Genomic DNA, 22,649 nt, shown 5'->3' on the forward strand with positions numbered 1-22,649 from the left:
TTCCCTTTACAATGTATATAAGAGATGTGACGCTTTTAATGGTAACGTCCTTTTGTACTGTGAGTACAAGCTATGTTGAGCATCAGTGTGAATGGTACGACTTTATTTGAAGGGGAGTGCATAAGACTGTCCTAACCATGTCATGACTTTTGACTATTGTTTATGTGTGTTATTAAGTGTCATTCACACATATGTTATCTTCAATGCAAAGTTGACGTTCTTTAAGATGTCTGTTATGACAACTTGACATTAACCAAGACAACATAACCTGTCAGTGTCTTTGTCATGACAACTTGTCAAATGCTTTTGTAACAGTGTCATGAATAATTTCTTTGACTTCAACTAAAGTGACTTGTTATAACACTCATAAAATGTTATAAAGCAAATTTTATATCACTTTATTTCACTGAAATCCAGGAAATTATTAATGAGTCTGTTACAGTGTGATATAACATCTTTATGACCAGTCCAAAATATACCACTTTACTGGAGGTCAAATATTCATAACACATTTATAACCGTATTATGAGAGCCAGTGTCAAAACCAGCCACATATGACAGTTTAATGTCATGTTAAAACATAAAGCTTAACAGTTTCTTTAAGTTTGATGATGTCAACTTGTCATGACAAAGACATTGACCGGTTATGTTGTTTTAGTTAATGTCAGGTTGTCATAGCAAAGACATTATTGGCTTGATTAAATTTCAAATTGTTGTATCAAAGACATCTAAAGCAATGTTAACTTTGTATTGAAAATGACAATGGACCAAATAACATTTAATGACAACAGACATGAACATTCATAAACACGCCATATTCAAGACAGGTGTCATGAAATGCATTAGACAGTGTAACGACAGTCTTATGCACACCGCTTCGAAAAAAAAAGTTGAATATATGATAGTATTTCTCCCCACAGACGTCAGGTAGATGAGACAGAGCCAGCAAAAGATGCACATCTTGACATTTTGATTTGTAACTTCTATGAGGCTTTAACGTGGCCCTCTATATCAACATGAGACAACAAAACTACCAGTGCACAGGCGATGGAGGTAGCAGCACATCACTAGATAACATGACCACACGGCCCCTCTTTCAGAAACAAAAAAACAAAAGTGAACAAGATACATGAAAGGTGCAAAACATGAATGCATTTACATACTGCCTTACATACACACATACACTCACACACACAAACGGGCACACAAAACATGTCTTTTACCAACCGTCAGACAAAACACCCACCTTTGTGCAATAGGAAGACAGACACAAAATTTTGTCTTGAACTAGGCGTTTCATGACAGCTTGACAGCGAGGACAACAAACATTTCTGCTGTGATTTAATACTCCAAATCCAAAAAAGTTGGGTATAACGTAAATTAAAATAGAATGCAATAATTTGTAAATCATTCTCGTCTTACATTCAACTGAATACACTACAAAAACAAGATATTTTTTTTATGTTCAGATTGATAAACGTTGTTGTTCCCATCTAGACAACAAAGCAAAGATGCATTTTCCGTTTGCTTTGCAGTAAAAGAGGTACTAGAGTGACCTGCCTGCAGTCCAGACCCATGTCCCATTGAAAATGTGTGGTGCATTATGAAGCACACAATATGACAACAGAGACCCCAAACTGTGGAGCCCTTGAAGTCGTATATAAACTTCAATAATTTGTGTCCTCAGTTCCAAAGTGTTTACAGGATTGTTAAAAAAAAAAAAAGGTGATGTAACACAGTGGCAAACATGCTCCTGTCCAAACGTTTTTTTTGGAACATGTTGCAGGTATCAAATTCAGAATGAGTGTATATTTGCAAAAAGCAATAAAGTTAATCAGTTTGAACATTAAATATCTAGTCTTTGTACTGTATTCAGCTGAATATAGATTGAAAAGTTTTTGCAAATAACTGCATTCTGTTTTATTTACGTTTCACACAACTCTTTTTTGGAATTGGGGGTTTTATTCTTTTAAAAAATGACAAAGCACAAGTCATAACACGAAAGAACCTGGTTTAAATCAACCTTTGCGATCGAACTAGGAATGTCATGCTCATATTGTTTTCATAAAGGCCACTGAGACAGCCAAGCTCGCCCGGTGTTTCTGATGTTAATGCCCTGATGCCAATCTGATATTCGTTCTTTTTTCCTTTCATCATAGAAAACTCTCCGCTGAATCACAGGAACACATAGAAATGCTTATTTTCTCTCCTCATATGCTACCACCTCTCCATGATATTGCACTGAATAAAGCCTTTGTGTTAGCAGCCAGCATTACTTCACAGAATGCCTCAATAACAGTGTAGTCTATTTGAGATTTTCTTAGAGGAGCGTGGTTTCTGTTTGTGGTGACATCAATACTTCACAAAAAATTATTTTTTATTTTTGCTGAGATGTAACCGGATGCTTTGTTTTTCACAGCTACCCTGCGTCAAATAAATATTCCTTTGACTAATGGGAAAGAAAAGAGAAAAGAACATGTCATGAAAATCCTAGTTTTTTTGTTAGTTTTTTTTTTTTTTAAGTCATCTGTTGATTTAAAATACATCACAGTAATATGTTTTTGTGTCTGCAGGTCACGTCTCTCTTGATTTTGGCACTGCACTGTACATAATTTAGCTGATTTGTATCCATCATCACCAAACATGAATAATTGTATCACTTGGTTATATTCAAATAGGCTCACGCAGTCCAAGCTCACATCCTCTCTGTCACGTATTGATCAGAGCTGATTGTATGGATGCAATATACAGAGCCCAGCATGTGCACGTATTGTACATGTATGCTTTTTTTTTTTTTAGTTATTTCACGGGGGAGAGTCTCTTCAGCAGCTTCTTCCCCTTAGAAAGTAGTCCTTTCTTCTTCTTGTTCGCCAGATCTTGGGAGTCCCGGGGGTCCAGCGGGATGTGGGGGCCCCTCGTAGGGCTGAGGGGTCTCATGGTGCCTGGCAGTAAGGGCCGAACGATGGGGGACGGCGCTCGGACAGGTGCGGCGTTGTTGTCGACTGTGTCAGTGGTTTCTGTGGTAGCCTGAGGAGAGAAGCGATGGGGAGGTGTGGAGGCATGGGGGTGGGGGGGCAGCGTATTACAAAAGAAGAAACACTTTTTTTCACACTGCAGGCTAGGCCTCTGTCTGTCTGCCCACCTGTCTGTCTGTCTGTCTGCCTGTCTGTGTTAACTACTAAACTCAACTATCTGCCTTTGATGCAGAAAAGTGTGGTGAAAGTTCTCGAAGTGGCTGTTTTGTACAAAAAGCTGTATGGTTTGTTAATTTAAAACCTCCACAAAATAAGACCCCACTTTTCTGAATCTCTGCGGACTGAGGTGCATAGTAATAGATTACATGTAATCAGATATAATAATCAAATCACAAAAAAGTAACTATAATCTGCCAGGATTACATTTGAAAAAGTGTGTAATTAGATAGATAGTTACATCATCATGGACGACTTGATTACTTTATTAATTTGGTCTACCTCTTTAAAATATGTCGATTTCAAAATTATGAAACTTTCTTTCATGGTAACCAATGATCTCATGAAAAGTGTGTCTCACATACGGGTGAGTGTGGCAGACCTGGCAGGACAAAAAAATTGCAATGAAAATGTTTTAAGAAATTTAAAGAGAAAAAGAATATTTCTGGAACTCAAATTGTTGTGTCTGCCTCTTTTTTAGTATGAGGTGCAATATTTTCAATGTATGATTTGGAAGTAATCCAAAAATACTCAGGGTGCATTGCATTTTTATAATCCAATTGATTGTTAAAAATAACAAAAATGTCATGAAGCTTGTATTCAGGAACCAACTTCATTCCAAACTAATCTGATCCAACCCTGAAGGTGCATTCATTGAACACAAAATTAACAAATTAATTATTATAGGCACGCTTTACCTGCTTGTCTGTTGCTTTCATCCTGTGATACGACGAGATGGACATGTATTTTGTATTTGTACTATGTGCATATTTAAAATGAAGTATTTTTAATTACCACTAGCAAGAAGGTTAGTCCTGTTTGTTTGAATGTTTGTTGAACTTAAACTTCAGTAATGGAGTCAAGAGATGTTTTTTCTTCTTTCCTGGCAGTGCCAAAAGAATGGCACGTGTCACACATCTGTGTAGCACAATGAATATTTTGATGCAGATCTGGATTCAGATGCAGTTTGTAAAGAAGCTGAACACCTGCATCATTCAAAGAATTGAGACATTAAAGGAAGAAAACGGATTATGTAGCCTTGGCAACACTTTGTGTCCTATTTATTCATGTAGTATCATTATATGCTGTAGATTATGTAGAGTATGGTCCTAGTATTTTAAGTTTCAGTTTCTGGTTAAGATCAAAAGTTTTCATGTTTTTATCCATCTATCAATCTATATGTCATCCATCTATCTTCAAATTGGGTAATTTATTTAGTGAAATTAACTTTAATATAATCAAAAATACAATGTTTTGTCAAACAATGCATATTGTTGTTGTATTTTCAGTCTGGGATTGTTTTGAAGTATGAACCATACCAATCTAGGGAGTGTATCCTTAAATAACCATTTACAAATAGCCAAAACTATGACCGGTCTTTTAATCTCTATTGAACTGATAGTAGAGATTTGGTATGTTTTCCCACGCGTGCACACACACACACACTCTCACACACACACAGACACACAGTATATATGTAGAAGAAACACTGAGGAGGAAGCCATCAAATGTTGAGCACAACATCAGCACACCACAGAGCCGGAGAAGTCCACCATCAGTTAGGCCATGAGGGAACATACAGTACAGTCATATACAGTACAACACCCAGGGACACAACTGTAGATACCAGGCTTCTCATCTAATGCAGCAGCTGGATGCACAGTTGTGCATTTGTACGCTTTCTGTAAGATGATAATTTGAATTTGATATCATGAAATTTCTAAATCAAAAAAAGTCTGAGTCTAGATTTCTCAGACTCGGGTCCAAAGGTTCAGTGATATACCATAAACATACCACCTTTGGTTGACAAAAAATATGCTGGGTAATATTGTGAGGCAAATACTAACGTTTGGTCGCACTTTATTTTACAGTACACTAACAAGACATGAAAAGCCTTACTTTGTATTAAATTAGACAAAAACAAAAATAATATATTCTTTATTAGACAGTATTAGACCCTTTATTAGACTTTGTTAGTGTGTAATTAGAGACACATTACAACAAACCTGCACTGTAAAACGAGTGAAATCATCTATCTGCTGCTTGAGACACACCTTCTTTGGCCGGTCCTGTACAAATGGCAAAGCAGCCAAGACTGATGCCTATTTCTTTGATCAAATCACTTTATCCACCTACAGTATTACATTAAGTCTGTGCATTCATCCGTAGACAAAATATTCCTCTATCTCTATAATTTTGTGTTACTTGGTCAATCTGGATCGGGAAGTAGCAAATATGTGATTTCACTTTAGTTTACAGCACAGTACTGTTGTAATGTGTCCTTAATTACCCTCTAGTAAAGTCTAATAAGGGTTAAAGTCTAATACTGTCTAATAAAGAAGAAATTCTTTTGGTAACTGTCCAAACCGCAAAACCTGAAACATTTTACTGATCAGATACGTCACCACAGAAAACAGCATTACAGAAACACTTAGCAAGTGCTTCCATAATCTGAGGTGGTATTTAGAGGCGTCTACTGTGACCACGAGCTGTGTGCATTAGAGCCACGAGTTTGGTATCTCAAGTTGCCGACTTACTGTACAAGGCAGACAGAGCCATTTATGGTGTGAAATGAACAATCTTCTTCTGTTTGTTTGTTTTGTTTTGCCAAGCGGGTGAGGAAAAACAAAAAAGAAATCAGATGTGGCAGCATTGTCACCGTCGCTAAAAACCCACACCACTATGACAACTGAAAACAACAACAACAACAACAACAACAACGTCAACGACACCGACACACATGAACACAGAGCGCAAAAAAAGAATGTTTTTAATATCCAATTTTTTTCCTTTTATTGTTCCATTTGTAACAACACAGTATGGATGTATCAGTGCTGCGATTAGTTTTTGTCTCTCGAGCTCAGAGCAAACATGGCGTATCCACTGTCGACACGGCTGAAAAATAGATCTGATGTGTGTGCAATATACATAAAGAAACAAAGCCTCTTTAAGGAAATACAGCAGTCGAGCCAAGAAAGTTATTATAAAATGTATCAAGTTTGAAAAAGGCATGCTTTTCTTGCTTTTTAAAGTTTTCTTCTCAAATGATTTCTTTCAGTGTCATTGGGTAGCAATTGTTATGTGTTAATAAAGCACTTATTATAATTATTATATTATTATTATTATACACAATAACCACAATTTGATTTTGTGTTTCAGTGCAAAGAGGTACCAAATTATCTTGTGTAAGGAATGAGTTGAGCCTTTTTCAAGTCCTCCTTAACCAGTGCTACATGCATAAATCACCCGCAGAGCCCCCACAGTCTATCCTCTCTCTGTCCAGGTCAGGCTTTGCTTCTTCCTTTCTCTGAGACTCAGAAAGGTGTCAACACTGGATTTTTGTCCCCTTTTCCAAAGGGTGAGGGTGAGGAAGGAGGGGGGCGGAGGCAGGGGCGGAGGGAGGAGTTGTTAGTTTGTATAGAGTCACCACTGTCACCACATGGACAAAACACACACAATGAACAGCACACAGACGGCAAAGTGGAGGAAGCGAGAGACGGAAATCAAGAGAGAGGACGGAGGATGGATGAACACAGGGCCTAGCGCTGAGAGCGGCGATGATGATGTACCCGTTTGCCCTCTGAGACGGCGGCGGCAGAGTTGGCGGGGGGCCGGTTGGCAGGCTCTTCCTGGGGGTAGTGGGATGGAGTATCGGTCAGATACACCTCCACGTCATCAGGCACTTCTTCCAGGAAATTAGAGGGAACCAGGCCGCGGTGGCCGTTCATCTCACCCTGTGGATGGTAACGAGGAGAGGAGACATCTCTCTCAGTGAACATAATGTATATCATACTTTCAGTGTCGGGGAAACTACTTTAAAAGTGTAGTTTACAAGTTCTGCCACTAGGGGTCTCTCTCACATTAAGGCTCCTTTCACAAAAACAGAAATTTTACCTTACAGGAGTTTCTGGTTAATCATGCCTCAATCTGTTAGTTTGTTTGTGTTATTGTGTGACTTTTGTGAATCCAAACTAACCCTTTAAAACAGTGACACACAACAGCATAAACAAACTAACCAGTGAGGGGAGCGGTCAACCAGAAAATTGCCGCCAAAGAAGTCTACTTGGGTCTGGAGAGAGTGATATTTGGCTTATATAAGGGCAGTTTCCCATCAGAACAGGTTGTCCGACAGCAACGTAAAGCAGGAAAATTATTCAAAATAAAACATACACTTAAACTAATGTTGATTTTTTTTTAGGTGGGCCCTCTTCAGGTGGATAAAATTCATTTTTTGCTGACCCTGTTGACAGCAGTGCATTGCTTAGCTTCTACACTGCTACTCCTGACCTCCATCTACTGTTGGCAATACACTCACTGTGGATAAGTGCCTCATACAAACCCATTTCAAATTACCCAAACGATCCCTTTTAACAGCGAAGCAAACATGGCTGAGCAGCACTCACGTAATAGAATCCATCTTCATCAATATCTCCAAACACAGCGATGATGTCACCAGCACAGAAGGTCAGCTCAGCCTATCAGGAGACAGAAAGGGATATACAATATCCTATGTCTTAATCTGCAACGCCCTTATTATTCATACGCATTAAACATCTGATACAGCACTTTCTCTGATCTGTAAGTATGCGTCTGTTAGTGATACCTCGACATCAACATTAGGGGAGCTCTCTCGGGGATCATAGTCGTACAGAGCCACCATCCTCCTCGAGGCCTGATCTCGGCGGAGGCCTCTTCTGTTCTGCTCTGGAAGCACCAACAGGCAGCATGTTAGCAGAAAGTAACAATTAAACCCACAGAGCTTTACTTGTTCAGGCGAGCATGTACACTTGCATAGTACCTATTCTGTCCACAGGTGTGCTGAGCGGCAGGAAGCCCTGCTTCATGAGCTGGTCCAAGGTCTCCTCATCCTCAGCTCGTATCTCTGACACCATGTTACAGGGGATCAGTCCCATCCTGCCCCTCACCTCTCCTCTGTAAAATCCATCTGTGTCTTTATCACCGTAAACCTGTCAGACGAGAAAGTGAAAGAGAGTGATGTTTACAGCTGTCGCTTTAAAACGTATATCGTACGTCTGGTCTGATGATTGGCAGCCAGTGATTTACATGTTTTTCAGACATGGTTAACCAGAGGCCTCACACAAAATAATTATTATTTTATTTTCAAATAAACATAATTAACAAACCTTTTTGAAGGGACAGTTCGACCCAAAATCAAAAATACATATTTTTCTTCTGCCTGTAATGTCTGTTTATCCAACTAGATCAGGCTTATTCAATTACTTTTTAGAAAGGGCCAGATTTGAATTCAAGTTAAGTGCCACGTTTACATGTATGTTTTACTTACATTTACATTTGTTATTTCTGATACGTAAAGTCAAAGAATAAACAATGCACCTCCTTTCTACTTAATTAGTTTTCACAATTTGAAAAATAACATTAAAAAATAACGGGAAAAAAAACAAGTTGATTAGAAGTAGGTTGTTGTTTCAGTAAACACAATGATGCATTTAACATCTTTTTCATTCAATCTGACTCTCCTAAATCCCCTCTGCTTAACCAGTTAAAACTTTTTAATAAAACAAGTGTCTCTGAGCTCAACAATAGACATAACCAAATAACTGGCTGATCAGCTTCTCATTTGAGAAGTTATCTGCTGATGGAGATACTGCTGTTGAGTTTGGCCGATATCTCCAACACTCAGCAACTCACATGAAAACAATGTATTTACTTTAACTATAAAGTAGAGCTTTAAGGATGAATAAAGATTCAGCAATAAACTTTGTGGGCAGCAGGTTTGATTGCAGAGAGGCAATTTTACTGAAAGTTAGTCTATACACTTAAGTTCTGCAGTAAAATCAAACAATGATGGAAGGTGAAGTCTGAGTCTGAGTGTGTGTTCACTGCCAAAATTAGTAGTGCAAAAAAGTATCTGATCATCTTAATTGTAAATTCCCACCCTAATGATCTGCCCCTCTTTGAAGGGCAGCTCCTCGTCGGCTGCATCTGGGTTGGGGGACATGGACAGAGGATCATAGTCGAAGAGGGCCACAAAAATCCGGAAGGACTCCTCGGGCTCCGACTCATCGTAGTATGTGGGAGAGCGGCGATCCCGGTCCCTGTAGCCATCTTAAACACATTGACAACCCCCACAAAAAAATAATAAATAAGTTAAAATAATTCCATCATCCTGCATCACAACTAGATGGAGAAAGCAATAAATGAGATCCATCACACAAATTTGTAAAATGTGAGCCTGTGTTTGTGCTTGACAACAAAGCATATTGCTGCATACAGTGTATACACTACAGTGACGGGCAAGTCCGTTATGTTTACACAGTGATGTATCTTAGCCATGCTTCAATCAAAGGAAATCAATGAGACAATTTTTATCTTGTCTTCATAAGTGTTATAGATCTGATCGAGCAGTTCTGTATGACAGATTCGATTTTCTTGTCTAGCCGTATCTGTGTCTGTCAGCATGCAGGAAGAAATCTGTGCTTAGTCAACTATTTGAATCATTTACTGCAGCACACACGCATGCACCCACAAATACACGCACAGTACATGTATTTTTTTTTTCTTTACATATTTTTCTATTTTTAAGTTTGAATATGCAGTGAGAGACAAATGAGGAGCAAGACAAACAAACATGGTGCCAAACAGACAAAAAGTGATTCATGGATGTGACACCAGAAACAGACAAGACTCTGACATGCATGCTACAAAAAAACTAAATATAAAAAGATCAATTTTCACCAGCGGTGGAATGTAAATAAGTACATTTACTCTAGTATTTCCATGTTATGTTAATTTCTATTTTGTACTCTACCGCGTTTATTGTAAAGCTTTAGTTACTAATTACTTTGAATTACTTTAAATTATCAAAATAATATATAAACTAATAAATGATGCTATATTATCATTATAGATTTTAAGCTACCCAGAAGTAGGGTTGGGGCTGTTCATCACATCACTGACTACAAAAATACGTCGATATACATAATGTGCATTGGTGCGTCGCGATGAATTGCTGCGCCCAGTCAAAGCAACGAGCAAACCTTGCTGCGATCATTCAAAGATAGTGACACAACAGTATGCTTTTCTATAAGCTCTGCAAATTGGACATGGTTTAATCAGAGCAGTACAAAAGCTCTGCACAACAGATTGAAGTGAAAGCTATGGAGCGCTCTGTCGAGCAGCAGCAGCACTGTTCCTGTCTAGTTTTTGTCAGCACCTGAGCATGATGTGTTAGGATTATCAACACGTGGAACATTGTGCTGTTTGTAGAAGCCATTTAAAGTAAATTTTGCAAATGCTTCTTCATAAAAGTAATTTCCTCACTGATGCTGTTAACATAACATTACACCATCATCTAATGTTGTTATTGAGCCATATTATATATTCTGCTTGAGTGAGGGTTGCCACAAAATATTTTGAGGCTATACTTTTACTTTTAGTCGAGTAGGATATTGAATGCCGTGATTACACTTTCTACTTGTGAGTATTTTTACAATGTAGTATTGCTACTTTTAATTAAGTCTAGGGTCTAAATACTCCTTCCACCACTGATTTTCACTTCATATAAAAACAAAATGTTAAGTGCAATTAAATTCTAAGATTTGAAGCAAAAAACTAAAACTTCCCACACATCGCCAACTCTTGTAGCAGCAAGAGGTCTAAAGCAGCGATGGCAGAGTCGTTGTGGAAGTGAGTCATTTACTTAAATTTGGCATTGCAGTGTGATACTGTTGGGGCCAAAGCTTTATTTCGGTGCTTGAAAATACAAGCATGATGTGAAATGCATTGCTCCCTAGTGAGCACATGCCAACCTGCAGAAGGTTTGGTAATTGTATTTATGTAGTATTAGAAACGTAAGGGACAACTGCATTTCCAACAGCTGATATTTCAAACGCAAATGTTCCAAATGAACTCAAACATCTAAAGAAAAACAAGAAAGCAGTGAACGTGTAGTCATTCTTTAATGTCTACTGCTAATATTCCTTCAAAATGTCATGCATGACTGCTCTCGTTAGAGGTGTAGTAGGTGTGGTTGTACCACAGAGGGGAGGGGGTTTAGCAGGCATCTGGAGTTCAGTGCAGTGAGTGAGGCATTCCCTGAGCAGTCAATCAATCATTTATCATCTGCAACTGTGGAAACGTTCATCCTGGACCCCAGGTATGGCTTGCCAGTGGGTCCACCATTTCAGTGCAGTGCAGTCATGCTGTTCAACTGAAAGCATAATAATAACTCTTATTATTTACGACAGAGAAACAGGCACTTGCAAGTGTCCACAGCTACTTCTTGCCATTTGCCAGGTGCTGGTGGCATTTTTTGTCGCCATGCTGTGGTGGTAAAAAAACAGGACTGCAGGCACATACCATGGGGAGACCTGGTGCCGCCCATGTGCCTGCGGGATGGCCACGTCCTGTGCCGAGCTACTCTGCCATAGTAAACATCCTCGGTGATGGGGGAGAGGTTTCCCTCACTGTTATTCTCAGAGGTTACCTCTACAGGAAACACCAGTTAGAGGGTGATGGGGTTACAAAGCAAAGCTCAACATTGCCCTCCCAAAAGGTTAAATAATGATTTGTGCTGCCAGCTAAAGCTTCTTATTGCTTAGACACAATGTAATAACTAATACACACAGGAGAACAACTAAGAAAAACTGTCATGGTTGTCAGATTCTTTTTTTTGGACTAGATTAATGCATCAATGTGTAGAGTAAGCAGTAAAAAATTGTCAGCTTGTTGCATCATAATAATCTCAGCAAGATCAAACTCATGTTGAGGTAGTGAAGGGCATGAGCATGGTTCACAGACACAGAGGTGATCTGGAGACACAGAGAAGCTCATGAAGGTTTTAACAGAGTAACAAACACTACTGTTCTGTGGCACAGAAAACATCAACATTACAAAATAAAAGACTCAGTGACGCTTTATTTGAAGGGGTGTGCATAAGACTGCTATTACACTGTCATCAGCATGTCCTGACACCTGTCATGAACATCCCACCATAAGACCATCATGACTGTTTTCCTTGACCTCAAGTAAAGGCGTACATTTTGGACTCGTCATGAAGATAGGCAGATTGCAGTTAGCTAATTTAATTGTTGCCAAAGTTAACTAACCACTGTCTGCTCTTATCTGTAGCTGGCATTAGCTAGTTCGCTCGGTTAGCTATGGCGCTAGCTGCCTAATTTTCTGACTCAGCCCCGGGGTGACAGGAGCCAGCAAGAAAATCACCTTGGTACTGTACTCCCTGTCAAATTGGCCACTGTCAGTCTCAGAGGCTGTGAAATAATGTTAAGTTAAGAAATGAACAAGTTGTGTTGTCTTGGTTAATGTCAAATTGTCATAACAAAGACATCTCAAACACTGTCAACTTTGATGATATCATCGACCAAATGACACTTAATGACAACATTAATAAACATTAATTAACACTGTCATGACGACTGGTGTCATAACATGGTTATGACAGTGTAATACCAGTCTTATGCACGCCCATTAAAATAAAGTGTTACCAAAGATTCTCCCTTTGGTTTCTCTCCGGCCACCTCCCTTCCCTGTACTGACCAATGGAGGGGACCATTAGAGGTCGTCTCTGAGGCTGTGAACCGCCATGATGAACTCTCCTCCCAGCGTCCCGGTCATGACGGCCTCCAGCAGGAGTGTTTGTCTGAAATGCAAAACACAAACATAGAAAAACATTCGCAAACATCAAACATTCATGAGTCGCTCATAAACTCATGGACGTGCTCGCAAACAGTGTGTGGAAAATAAAACGCACATCAACGTACTTGTACAAATTGTATGTAAACAAAATCATGCAGCACTCACAGGCAGGCACACTGAAACACAGACACAGAGACGCACACACAAACACGCACAAGCCCACGGGAAACTTTAACATTCCAAAATTAAGGAAATGCTGATAACATACTACTATAAAACCAAAAAATAAATAATGTACGGCTGTGTCAAACATATCAGTATGTTGCTGTGCTGTCTCCTCTCACAGCGTTTAACTGTTCAAGCTCTCTGTCTCTCTCCACGGTGCTGAACACATTCAAACCCAGTCTATCTTCATCTCTCTCCACAGTGCTGAAACATTCACACGCTGCTTCTGCTTCTCTCTATCTGTTTCTCTCCACGGTGCCGAAACATTAAAGCCGCTTGCAGACAGCAAGAACCTGCAGACTGCCTGCAATCCTACTAATAACCTGTACCATACACCCAAGGCTGCTGTGATCCACCTAATCTGATCACATAGGTAAACAGAGACGACTTCAACATAGGAAACATGACATTAAAACAGCAAGCTTTCCTAACTAATAGTATAAACAATGGTCCAGACTGGATAATCAAACTTTGAGCCTGTTTACACCTGTCATTGACATGCAACCTGGGTGATTCAATCACAAGTGGACAGCTCTATGGACATTGTATGCAAGTTCACACCTGGCATTACAATGAATCTCAAGTGAGATGATTAAGAACTTGCTGTAGACAATTCACAAAGTTTTTATAAAGTTTCTCCTCACTGAACTCAGACTCACAAAAAGTGCATGATTTTTAAGCAAGTATGGGGATATTACTGTTACTAGTTTATTGGTGAAATCGGCTGAAACAGACAATGTATTCCCCAAATTGAACCAAACTGAAATCAGACAGCTGTTTCGTGTGTACGGACAGGACGTCTGTTGAGTAGGCGGTCCTTCAATGTGGCTTTTAAGACACACTGCGTACACGGGTGTTGGTCAGGTTCACACTTTACAAAGGCTTGCTCAAAGCTCAGTTTACAGAGAAGAAAATGAAATAGTTTATATGAAATAGTTTATATGAATATGAAATATTTGATAAAGAGAATCTCTTCCTACCAGGTACACTGGTATCTATATGACATCGTACTCAATGGTGTACCATATTCATGTTTTTATATTAATTACAATGGTCAGGATAGCATATCTACTAGTTATTAACAACAATTTTCACAATTTGAAAACACTTTTACACTACAGCAAACAGCAAATTTAAACATCAACATACTGTTATATTCCCAACTGGAAATTTGGAAATTCCAACTTTCCAGTTCAAACTGAATGCACCATCATGCATGACAACTGCAAGGAGATGAAGAGGAAGGAAATCTGTTTCTCGCTATGAAAGAGATTCCAGTCTGCAGTGTATCTCAGGTCACAGACTTCATGCTCCTTGAACCAAGAAAGTTTTTCAACATTTCCATCTTTGTGGCCCCTTAGAACCCTCGGTAGGGTTCATTCACTACGAGCTGTCCATATGTGATTGGATCACCCACGACATGTTATTACCAGGTGTAAACAGGCTCTATGTTACCGTGTTTTCTGCCTTCATGGCGCTTAAGTGCTCAGGCTCTCTGTGCCTCTCTCCAAGGTGCTGAACTCATTCAAACCCAGTCTATCTTTGTTTCTCTCCATGGTGCAGAACCATTAAAGGTGCTTTCAGACAGTGAGAGGCTGCAGGCTACCTCCTACTAATACCACCTACTAATAGCTTGTACCATACAACCCAGGCTGCTGCTCTGCACCTAATCTCCTCATATAGCTAAACAGAGAAGACTACAGCTTAAAATACACAATATGGTGAGAATTTATATTAAAATAGCAAGGCTTGCTAACTTGTTGCCCCAGTATCGCTTCTCTTTATTCATATGTTAGTATTCTGCCAGAAAGCATCAAAACCCAATCTGTCTCTGTGTTTCTCTTTGTAGTGCTGAAGCATTCAAATTCTCTTTTTCTCTAAATTTGAATTGAACTCAGCACACACACACTAACAACACACATCAAATGCAAGTCAAGGCAGCAGTCTCAGTTGAAGTATCTGTGCCTGTGCAGTTCGCTAAATAATAATAAATTTGGGAGGTTATGACTCTTGGGTTTTAGAATAAGTGCAAAGAACTGCACCTTGGGTGTGTTGTGCGAGTTGCGTCGGCGTCCCTCTTCCAGCTGCATCTCAGAGTACAGCTCCTCCTCATCCTCTTCCATGATGTCAGACAGGTCAGAGCCCCGGCTGCTTTCGCTGTGATAATCTTCATTGTGACTATAGTGAGGCTTTTAACAGTCACACACACATACATAAACACAAACACACAAGACGCAGTTGTTGTTTAAGTCCACATACATACATACACACATGCACACACCAAACGCACATGGATGGGTGAACATTGGAACACACACACAAAGAGACGGGCAAAAGGGAGTGTATGCATGCAACCGCCCAGACATGCATGCACACACACACGTCCAAACATACGCACACATGTGAGAGGTTCTCTCTTCATAAACACATTGGGGGCTGAAGTTCAAAAGGAGGCAAAAGATTCATTGCTCTTCATGTACTTCTTACCGGCCTCCCCAGCTCAGAGCCTCTGAGGAACTCGTCAACTGAGGGCCCTCTCCGACGGCCGCGCGCAAAGCCTTCCTCATCCTCTTCTTCCTCATCAGAGTGATGCTGGTGAAATGAATGACCCTGCTCTCCATATCTGCCCTGCCTCCTGTCGCCCTGGAAAGATGGATAAAGAGTGGGGAAAGTGGGTAATTTTGCAGTATTTTGATAATAACTAGATATTATATTTTTTTTACCTTAAGCTAAGTATTGTTTTGTACACAATTAACACATAGCTACATACCTTTAAAGGGATCATTTGGATTCATGAAGTGAGGTTAGGTGAGGCTTTTTTAGGTGGCTAAAGTATGTTTTGCTGCTGACCCTGTCCACATCAGTTCATTGCTTAGCTTCCTACACCGAGACGCCTGATGCTTTTCCAAAGCTGGAGTGTGTCGCCCAACAACTACTGTAGGTAATGCACTGATTACTGAGACCTCATACAACCCCACTTAAATAATCCAAACTATCCCTTTAATTCCACTTAAATAATCCAAACTATCCTTTTAATTCCCAGCCTCTAATTTACAGGGGTTTTTTTTCATTCTAATTACAGTTACTGTCATGCTCTAAAGTTATTCCACTTTTTGGATTTAGCATTTCCATTTTCATCAGACCTTGCCACTTTCTGCTGCCACCCTCTGCGCTGCCTCTCGGGCGATGGCTTTGGCCACGGTGTCCGGGATAAGCGTGCCTCGGGGCTGCGGGAGAATCCTCTGTGGGGACGGGGAGCGTGGATTGGCAGGGGGCGGGGCCTCAAGGGTGTGGCCTTGCATGGGCACAGGAGGCTGTGAAGAGGGCGAGCGTGTGGGGTCCCAGCCAGGCTGGCCAGGTGGAATAGCTCCCCCGTGGTGGGCCGCGTGCTCTTTGGCATCCAGGTCTCTGGCACATACTGGTCTCTGAGGTATAGGGTGGTGTTGGGGGTGGGGTAGCAGAGGCAGTTGGTGCTGTGGCCTGGGACCTTGGTGGGGCGGGCGAGGTTGGAGGTGTAGGGGCTGGGGCTGTGGATGCGGGGGTCGAAGCTGGGGTTGCGGGGGTCCGCCAGGATGGGGAAGTCTGGAATGGGGTTGCGGGTGTTGAGCATGGGGTGGGAGTGGTTGTCCGTGTGCCTGGGGTGGAGCAGGAAGCTGGGGTGTGGCATGAGGAAGGTGAGGGGATTGGAGGTGGGGCTGAGCATGGGGGTGCGGAGGGGGGCCTGCGTGGGGGTGCATTGGCGGTGGCAGGGGAAGCGCAGGTAGAGGCACGAGCAGGTTGTTTGGAATGACGGCGACTTGGGAGTCCTGGGATTCTCCCTGTACTGACAGCGTCCTGACGATGACCTCCCTGGCCTCCAGGCACTGAATCCTTGTCAGCTCGACAGTGACATAGTCTGCCATTGGGTACAACACCTCAGCTATCTGGATTCAAAAAGAGAATATAAAATGTTAACATCAACAGAGGCTAACAACAACTGAACCAACATTAGTATCATAATAATGCACAGGAACTGTGAGGTACCCCAGGGTCAGTCCACAGACCACTACTGTTCTCTCTCTACGTTACCCCTGTGGCATGTCATCCGCGAGCATAATGTCACTGGGTTGTACCTCTCTAAATGGTTTTAACAACTACATCCTTGACCTCAAATTCTGAATGTCTGTCTGGCTCTCTGTCCCAAAATATAGCCTGATATCGCAAAGATCTTGGTGTCATCTTTCCCATCATACAACCTCCAGATTGTCTTTGTTCCTCTGCGTCTTAGCTTTTTTTTGCATTCTCTGTGTTTGTTTCCCTGGATTTTTTTTTAACTTTGCCTGTTTTGGAGTTGAGAATTTTTGCCTATTCTGTCTGTTTCGTTAGCTTTTTTGGACTCTAGTAAAGACCGTGCTTTCTTTTGAACCCCACTCTGTCTCCTGTGTGTTCTCTGCTCCTGAGTCTGAGTTTTCACCAGAGTTACTACAAAATTACAGTTTTTCCAAAATGCAGAAGCAGACTCCTCACCAGAACCACAAAGACAGAGCACATTAGTTTCTCTTCATTGGCTCCCAGTAAATCTTGTAATTGATTTTAAGATATTCTTGATAACTTTTAAGGACTGCTCTGGACTCGCACGTAAATACATATCAGATTTTCTGACAACAGTGCCCGGTCGTAACCCGAGGTCTTCAGTCAAGGCTCTGTTAGCCATTCCACAATCCAGGCTGAGGACTATGGGTGACCAGGCCTTTTCTGTAAAGGCCCCCACTCTTTGGAACACCGTCCTCCGTTCTTGTCAACTTTCAAATCTCTTTTAAAAATGGAGCAGCAAGACTCCTTACCATGACCAAAAAAGACAGAGCACATAACTCTTATTTTAGCTTCTCTTCCTTGGCTCCTGGTAAATCTTAGAATTGATTTTAAGATAAGGGTGACTGGGCCTTTTCTGTTTGGGCTCCCACTCTTTGGAACAACTTTCCTGAAGCGATCAGGCAGGATCCTCTTTAAATATCAGTTAACATAAATGTGCTTTTAAAGGTATCTGAATTATCTATTAAATCACTTCATTAAGCCTTTTTTATACAAATGCATTCTCTCTTTTTATTGACTGTCTATTTTAATAGTTTTCTATTGTTTTCTATTTATCATATAGCTACATTTTCTTAATTCTGTACAGCCTTTACACCATTCTTAATTGATTTTCATCAGCATTTTTCTACCATTTTATTTTGACTTCTGAAGCACTTTATAACTTTGTTGTGAAAAGTTTTATATAAATTGAGCTTCAATCCCACTGCTGGTAAGGCTGAGAAAAAAAAAACAGTTAGTACCCTCTTTGTTCTCCCACACATTTTTTTTTACTTTTGCAGTATTATGTGAAGCACATAATGAGACAGAAAACACTGTGCTGTCAGAGTTTCAGTGTATTGTGCTGGTTTACTCTGGCAGTCACCAGAGGGAGTGAGAGACCTTTTTAAGACATTCACAGGCCCGAGACAGAGAGTCTTGCACTGAACATGAATCACAAGTAGGTGGCACTGCTGTGTGCACTGAGAGCACTGATGACATAACGCTAACTCAACAACACAGGCTATTACCAGCCCGTCTGTGATGCATGTTGTCATGTTTCAACTAGATTAAATATGAGAAAATCTCTGTGTTTTATACTGGGATGCAGGTAGGCCTTTAAAATATGGATCTCATAGACGTGTGAATTCTTCACAAACCATCACTCACAATATCTCTTAACAGAACGAGCTGAAATGATAGTCACAGTAACTCACCCTCTGTCCTTTAGTGCAGACTGCGTAGCCAACGACGTTTGCTCCATTGGATGTGCCTGTCGGAGAGAGGATGGGGGGCTTCCAGTGCACCTGTAGGACCCCTGGAGCCTGCCCACAGAGAACTTGTACATCCTGGGGAGGCAGGGGGGGTCCTAGGAGGTGAGAGGACAGGTGTAAGGAAAAACAACAGCAAAAAAAAGTACGCAATAAATTATTCTTTGAACATCATTAATATACAAACAAGCGGAAAAGGTGTGAAGCATTCATCAAATGCACACATTGGCGCACACACAACCATGCACAGAAATGCCCACATACAAGAGTGGGGGGGTGGGTGGGAGGGGTGAGGTGCCAGGGGGATTCTGGGATAGAAGAAACAAACTTGGTTCATTAATAATTTGCCCTAAAATATTTAAATTTAAACTTGTGACAGAACAGCTGATTGAGACTGTAGAGATACACAGTACATGCTGATATTTGTGATAATGTGATATTTCTTGTGGGGGACACTCAAAAGTTAAGCTGTGATTATAAAATAAGTATATGAAAAGTTATTACACTTGCTGAATGCTTTTGCACCTTTTTTACTTGTATTTTTAAATGTATTTTATACTTTCTAAAGCTTATTTTTGTATTTTACTATACTTTACTTATACATTCCTGTATGTTTATTCTTTGTAAATATGTGTGAATCGCACCATTTGAGGAATGACAAAGTTTTTGAACTTTGAGCACTCAACATTGGCAAAACAAATGTTTTTGTTTTTCTCCAATTTTATACTCTTTATTTATCAATTTCTAGTCCGTTACAGTAGTTACTTCTCAAAAGGATAGAAACAGAGGTACCAAACAACTTTTTAGCTACTGTACACCCCTCCCACCCATGATTTAATATTAATAACATTAAAAGTAATCATAGTGTATTTGGTTAGGAAATTCAAATAACTGGAAAGAAAGGGGAAAAATATGAATACCTTAACAAATATGTTTTAAAAAAACGTGAAAAAATGTAAAATAGCATAAAAAATTAGACTAAAATAGAATAAGTGTGGCTCAAGGAATGCCCTAATATTCAAATAAAATATTAAAAAATAATATTTTCCCTCTCCCATAAAAAAATGTTACTTAAATTCCTAATCCTGTGATTTATTTTCTCCTTTTTATAGATTTTGTTAATTTTGTTAATTCTTCCATTTGCTTAGTTGTGGTGCCTTTTTTGTTATTTGTTTAAGCGCAGCTCCTCTTATATTCTAAAACTATATTTGTCAAATTGTTGAGACAGTGGTTGTGGCGTTTTACCAAGTAATAAGTGCTCAGGCCCCTTTGCTTTTATCAGCCCAGTATTGCTGCAAAACTAAAGTTACTTCATAATCAAGATGAGTTATAAAATGAAATCCTCTTAGCGGAGAAGTATTTTTGCAAAATATTTCAGTCTGTATTCTTCTGGTCTAGTACTGCCCCATAACCTCATACTACTCTTATGAGAGGAGAATAAATGAAGGCAAAATAAAAAAAAAAAAAAAGTGGGCTTCTAGGCCTCCTGAGAGAAGCACTGTTGTCTCTGCATGCAGGACACAATCCAGAGAGACTAACTACAGCCCATTGTTTGTCTTCTACTCTCCTGTATCACTGGATAAAACATGCACAACTGCATCCAAACTGAAGCAAATGCACACTCACACACAAAATGGTAATTTCAGTGAGCAGTGGAGTGTCACTGCTTTATATAGCGCTGGTTACTAGAGGCTAGGCTATAGGCTGAGGAAATGACTCATCAGAATAATAACTGATCGTATCTTGTGATGCGTGGCTCGTCTCTAATTAGTGATGTGCTCAGTGCAGTAAGCGAACTTGGGCAAAATTGCAATTGGATTTGGTTTCAAAAAACAAAGTGTTTAAATTTTAAAACATGCATGAGGGACTACATTACGTGTGGATGAAAAAGGCTTTTTAAATCTCAGAATCATAAAAAATGCCATTTTGCCCAAATCCCTTCATTGATTGCTGATATTGAACAATGTGTCATAATTAATCTCAGCTTCTGACTATAAGGCTATTATGTCGTCTCTGGCCAGTGGTTTTCAACAGAAGAAAATCATGTAGTGCTCAGATATATGGGAAACTCAGCCCAGGACTGATGTTTCATTCTGACCTGTTCTGCAATATGGTGTTGGACCTAGACAAAATACACAACAATGGCATAGTAAGGCAATGCTGCACTGTACTCTTTTACAGTACAGTACAAGATTTACAAATTGATATGGCATTATGTTACATATTAGAGGTGAAAACTGAAATAAATAGAGTAGTAGCAGTCTGTCATCTCCATCTGTCCTTTATAGCGACTATAAGGTTGTTAAAAAACAGACCATTGATAATCGTCTGCTTTGGAGTTGAACACATTACTGACATAAAGGGGTGTCACAATTTCAATATTAAGTCAAAAATCAATTGAAATGAGCTTTCAATCTCAAGAACGGAAATCAAAAGCAGGATTGGCTGTTATACCAGTTTTTTTTTTTCCTCTACTTCCGCCTACTTGCGGCATCCAGACGTGTGTCGAAGAAATTAAAAACACTTAAAAGATGACACAACATAGCTTACTGGCTGTTATATCAGACTTGATTCCACACAGACTACCTTCTTTATCAGGGCATAAAACCAATGATGTGTTAATCTTTACAAATCAAGACAAGGTAATCTAAGAATGCCATAAGTACTAAAACATATTTAAATTAAAGAAAGAAATCTAATCAATGACTCAAACAGCAACCTGAAACTCGTAAGTCAAATCGAATCGTGGATTTGGAGAATCGTGACACCCCTACTGACATTGTATCTCTGTGTATAGAACTGATCTTTGCTGACCTGCAGCCTGAGTACAGAACTCCACTCCAGCTTCCTTCCTCTCTCTCTGCTCCAGCGGCAGTTGCCATGGCACCTGGTGCGGCTGCGCCACCACCGTCACTTTGTACACCGTCAGGGGCTTCAGGTTAAGGAAGCGTAGTCTGTACCTCCCTGGCTTTATCACTGCGTGCTCTACCCCGTCCAAGAACACGGTGTGACCATAGTTACTGTTGCTAGGCAACCAGGAGAGCTCGGCAGTGTCACGCTGGATGTCGTCCACCCGCAGGCCGCAGGGCGCCACCACCACGTTGGCTCCGACCAGGACGGTGCAGCGCAGCTCGTCCGATAGGCCCCGGTCGGTGACGCTCTGCACTGACACGCGATGGACACAGCCGTCCAGGTCCAGCTTCTCAAGCAAACACTTGGTCCGGCCGCCGTATGCAATGCTGGCACGAAGCTCGCCGTCAACTAACACGTTGTAGCCAGAGATGTTCCCCCAGCCCAAAGGCACTATTGGAGGCTCCCAGGCCACGATGACGCTCCGTGCCAGCTGCTTGATCAAGGAGATCTTTCGGGGATAAGGCACAACGTCTTCAGCCAGGTCCTCAGGGTCCAGGGGCCCCCCTGTCCCATTGCTACAGGGAACCAAGGCGTTAGCTGAGCCCAGGAGGCTGTCCTGGGAGGCACCTCCATCTACTGCTGTCAAGGCCAGGGGTGTATGGTCCAGCGGGCCCAAGTCTTCCCCTCCCTCACCCGACTGAATCGCTGGTTTCTCCTTGTCCTGGACAAACTCCACAAAGTTGGAAGGGACAAGTCCCCGCTGGCCATCCAGCAGTTCCCCTGTGACACAGAAAGAAGCAGAGAGGCAGGTGTAAAAAAGGAATAGTCAACTTGAGGCCAACTGATAGTGCTGTTGAGTGAGTACAGCAAACGTCAAAAGGTCGACAATGAAAACAGGCAATTAAATGAAAAATTACAAATCAAT

General features: G+C 40.7%; 1 protein-coding gene across 1 annotated transcript in view; it reads right to left on the reverse strand.

Annotated features, from left to right (window-relative positions):
- Positions 1-1,469: 1,469 nt before the first annotated feature.
- Positions 1,470-22,649, reverse strand: part of rimbp2a (RIMS binding protein 2a) — an 89,653-nt gene continuing 68,473 nt past the window's right edge. Inside the window, exons 12-25 of the mRNA XM_084746640.1 lie at positions 21,686-22,504; positions 20,970-20,993; positions 18,818-18,969; positions 16,196-16,975; positions 15,540-15,695; positions 15,095-15,241; positions 12,729-12,831; positions 11,532-11,660; positions 9,109-9,278; positions 7,990-8,158; positions 7,795-7,895; positions 7,595-7,666; positions 6,761-6,925; positions 1,470-3,027 (exon numbers count right to left, since the gene is read on the reverse strand). Of these exons, the coding sequence (XP_084602766.1) occupies positions 2,800-3,027; positions 6,761-6,925; positions 7,595-7,666; positions 7,795-7,895; positions 7,990-8,158; positions 9,109-9,278; positions 11,532-11,660; positions 12,729-12,831; positions 15,095-15,241; positions 15,540-15,695; positions 16,196-16,975; positions 18,818-18,969; positions 20,970-20,993; positions 21,686-22,504 (3,215 nt within the window). The 3' untranslated portion in view covers positions 1,470-2,799. The remainder of the gene's footprint in view (positions 3,028-6,760; positions 6,926-7,594; positions 7,667-7,794; positions 7,896-7,989; positions 8,159-9,108; positions 9,279-11,531; positions 11,661-12,728; positions 12,832-15,094; positions 15,242-15,539; positions 15,696-16,195; positions 16,976-18,817; positions 18,970-20,969; positions 20,994-21,685; positions 22,505-22,649) is intronic.

The sequence above is a fragment of the Lutjanus erythropterus genome, chromosome 20 (assembly GCF_056507025.1).
Source record: "Lutjanus erythropterus isolate fLutEry1 chromosome 20, fLutEry1.hap2, whole genome shotgun sequence".
Classification (NCBI taxonomy): Eukaryota; Metazoa; Chordata; class Actinopteri; order Lutjaniformes; family Lutjanidae; genus Lutjanus; species Lutjanus erythropterus.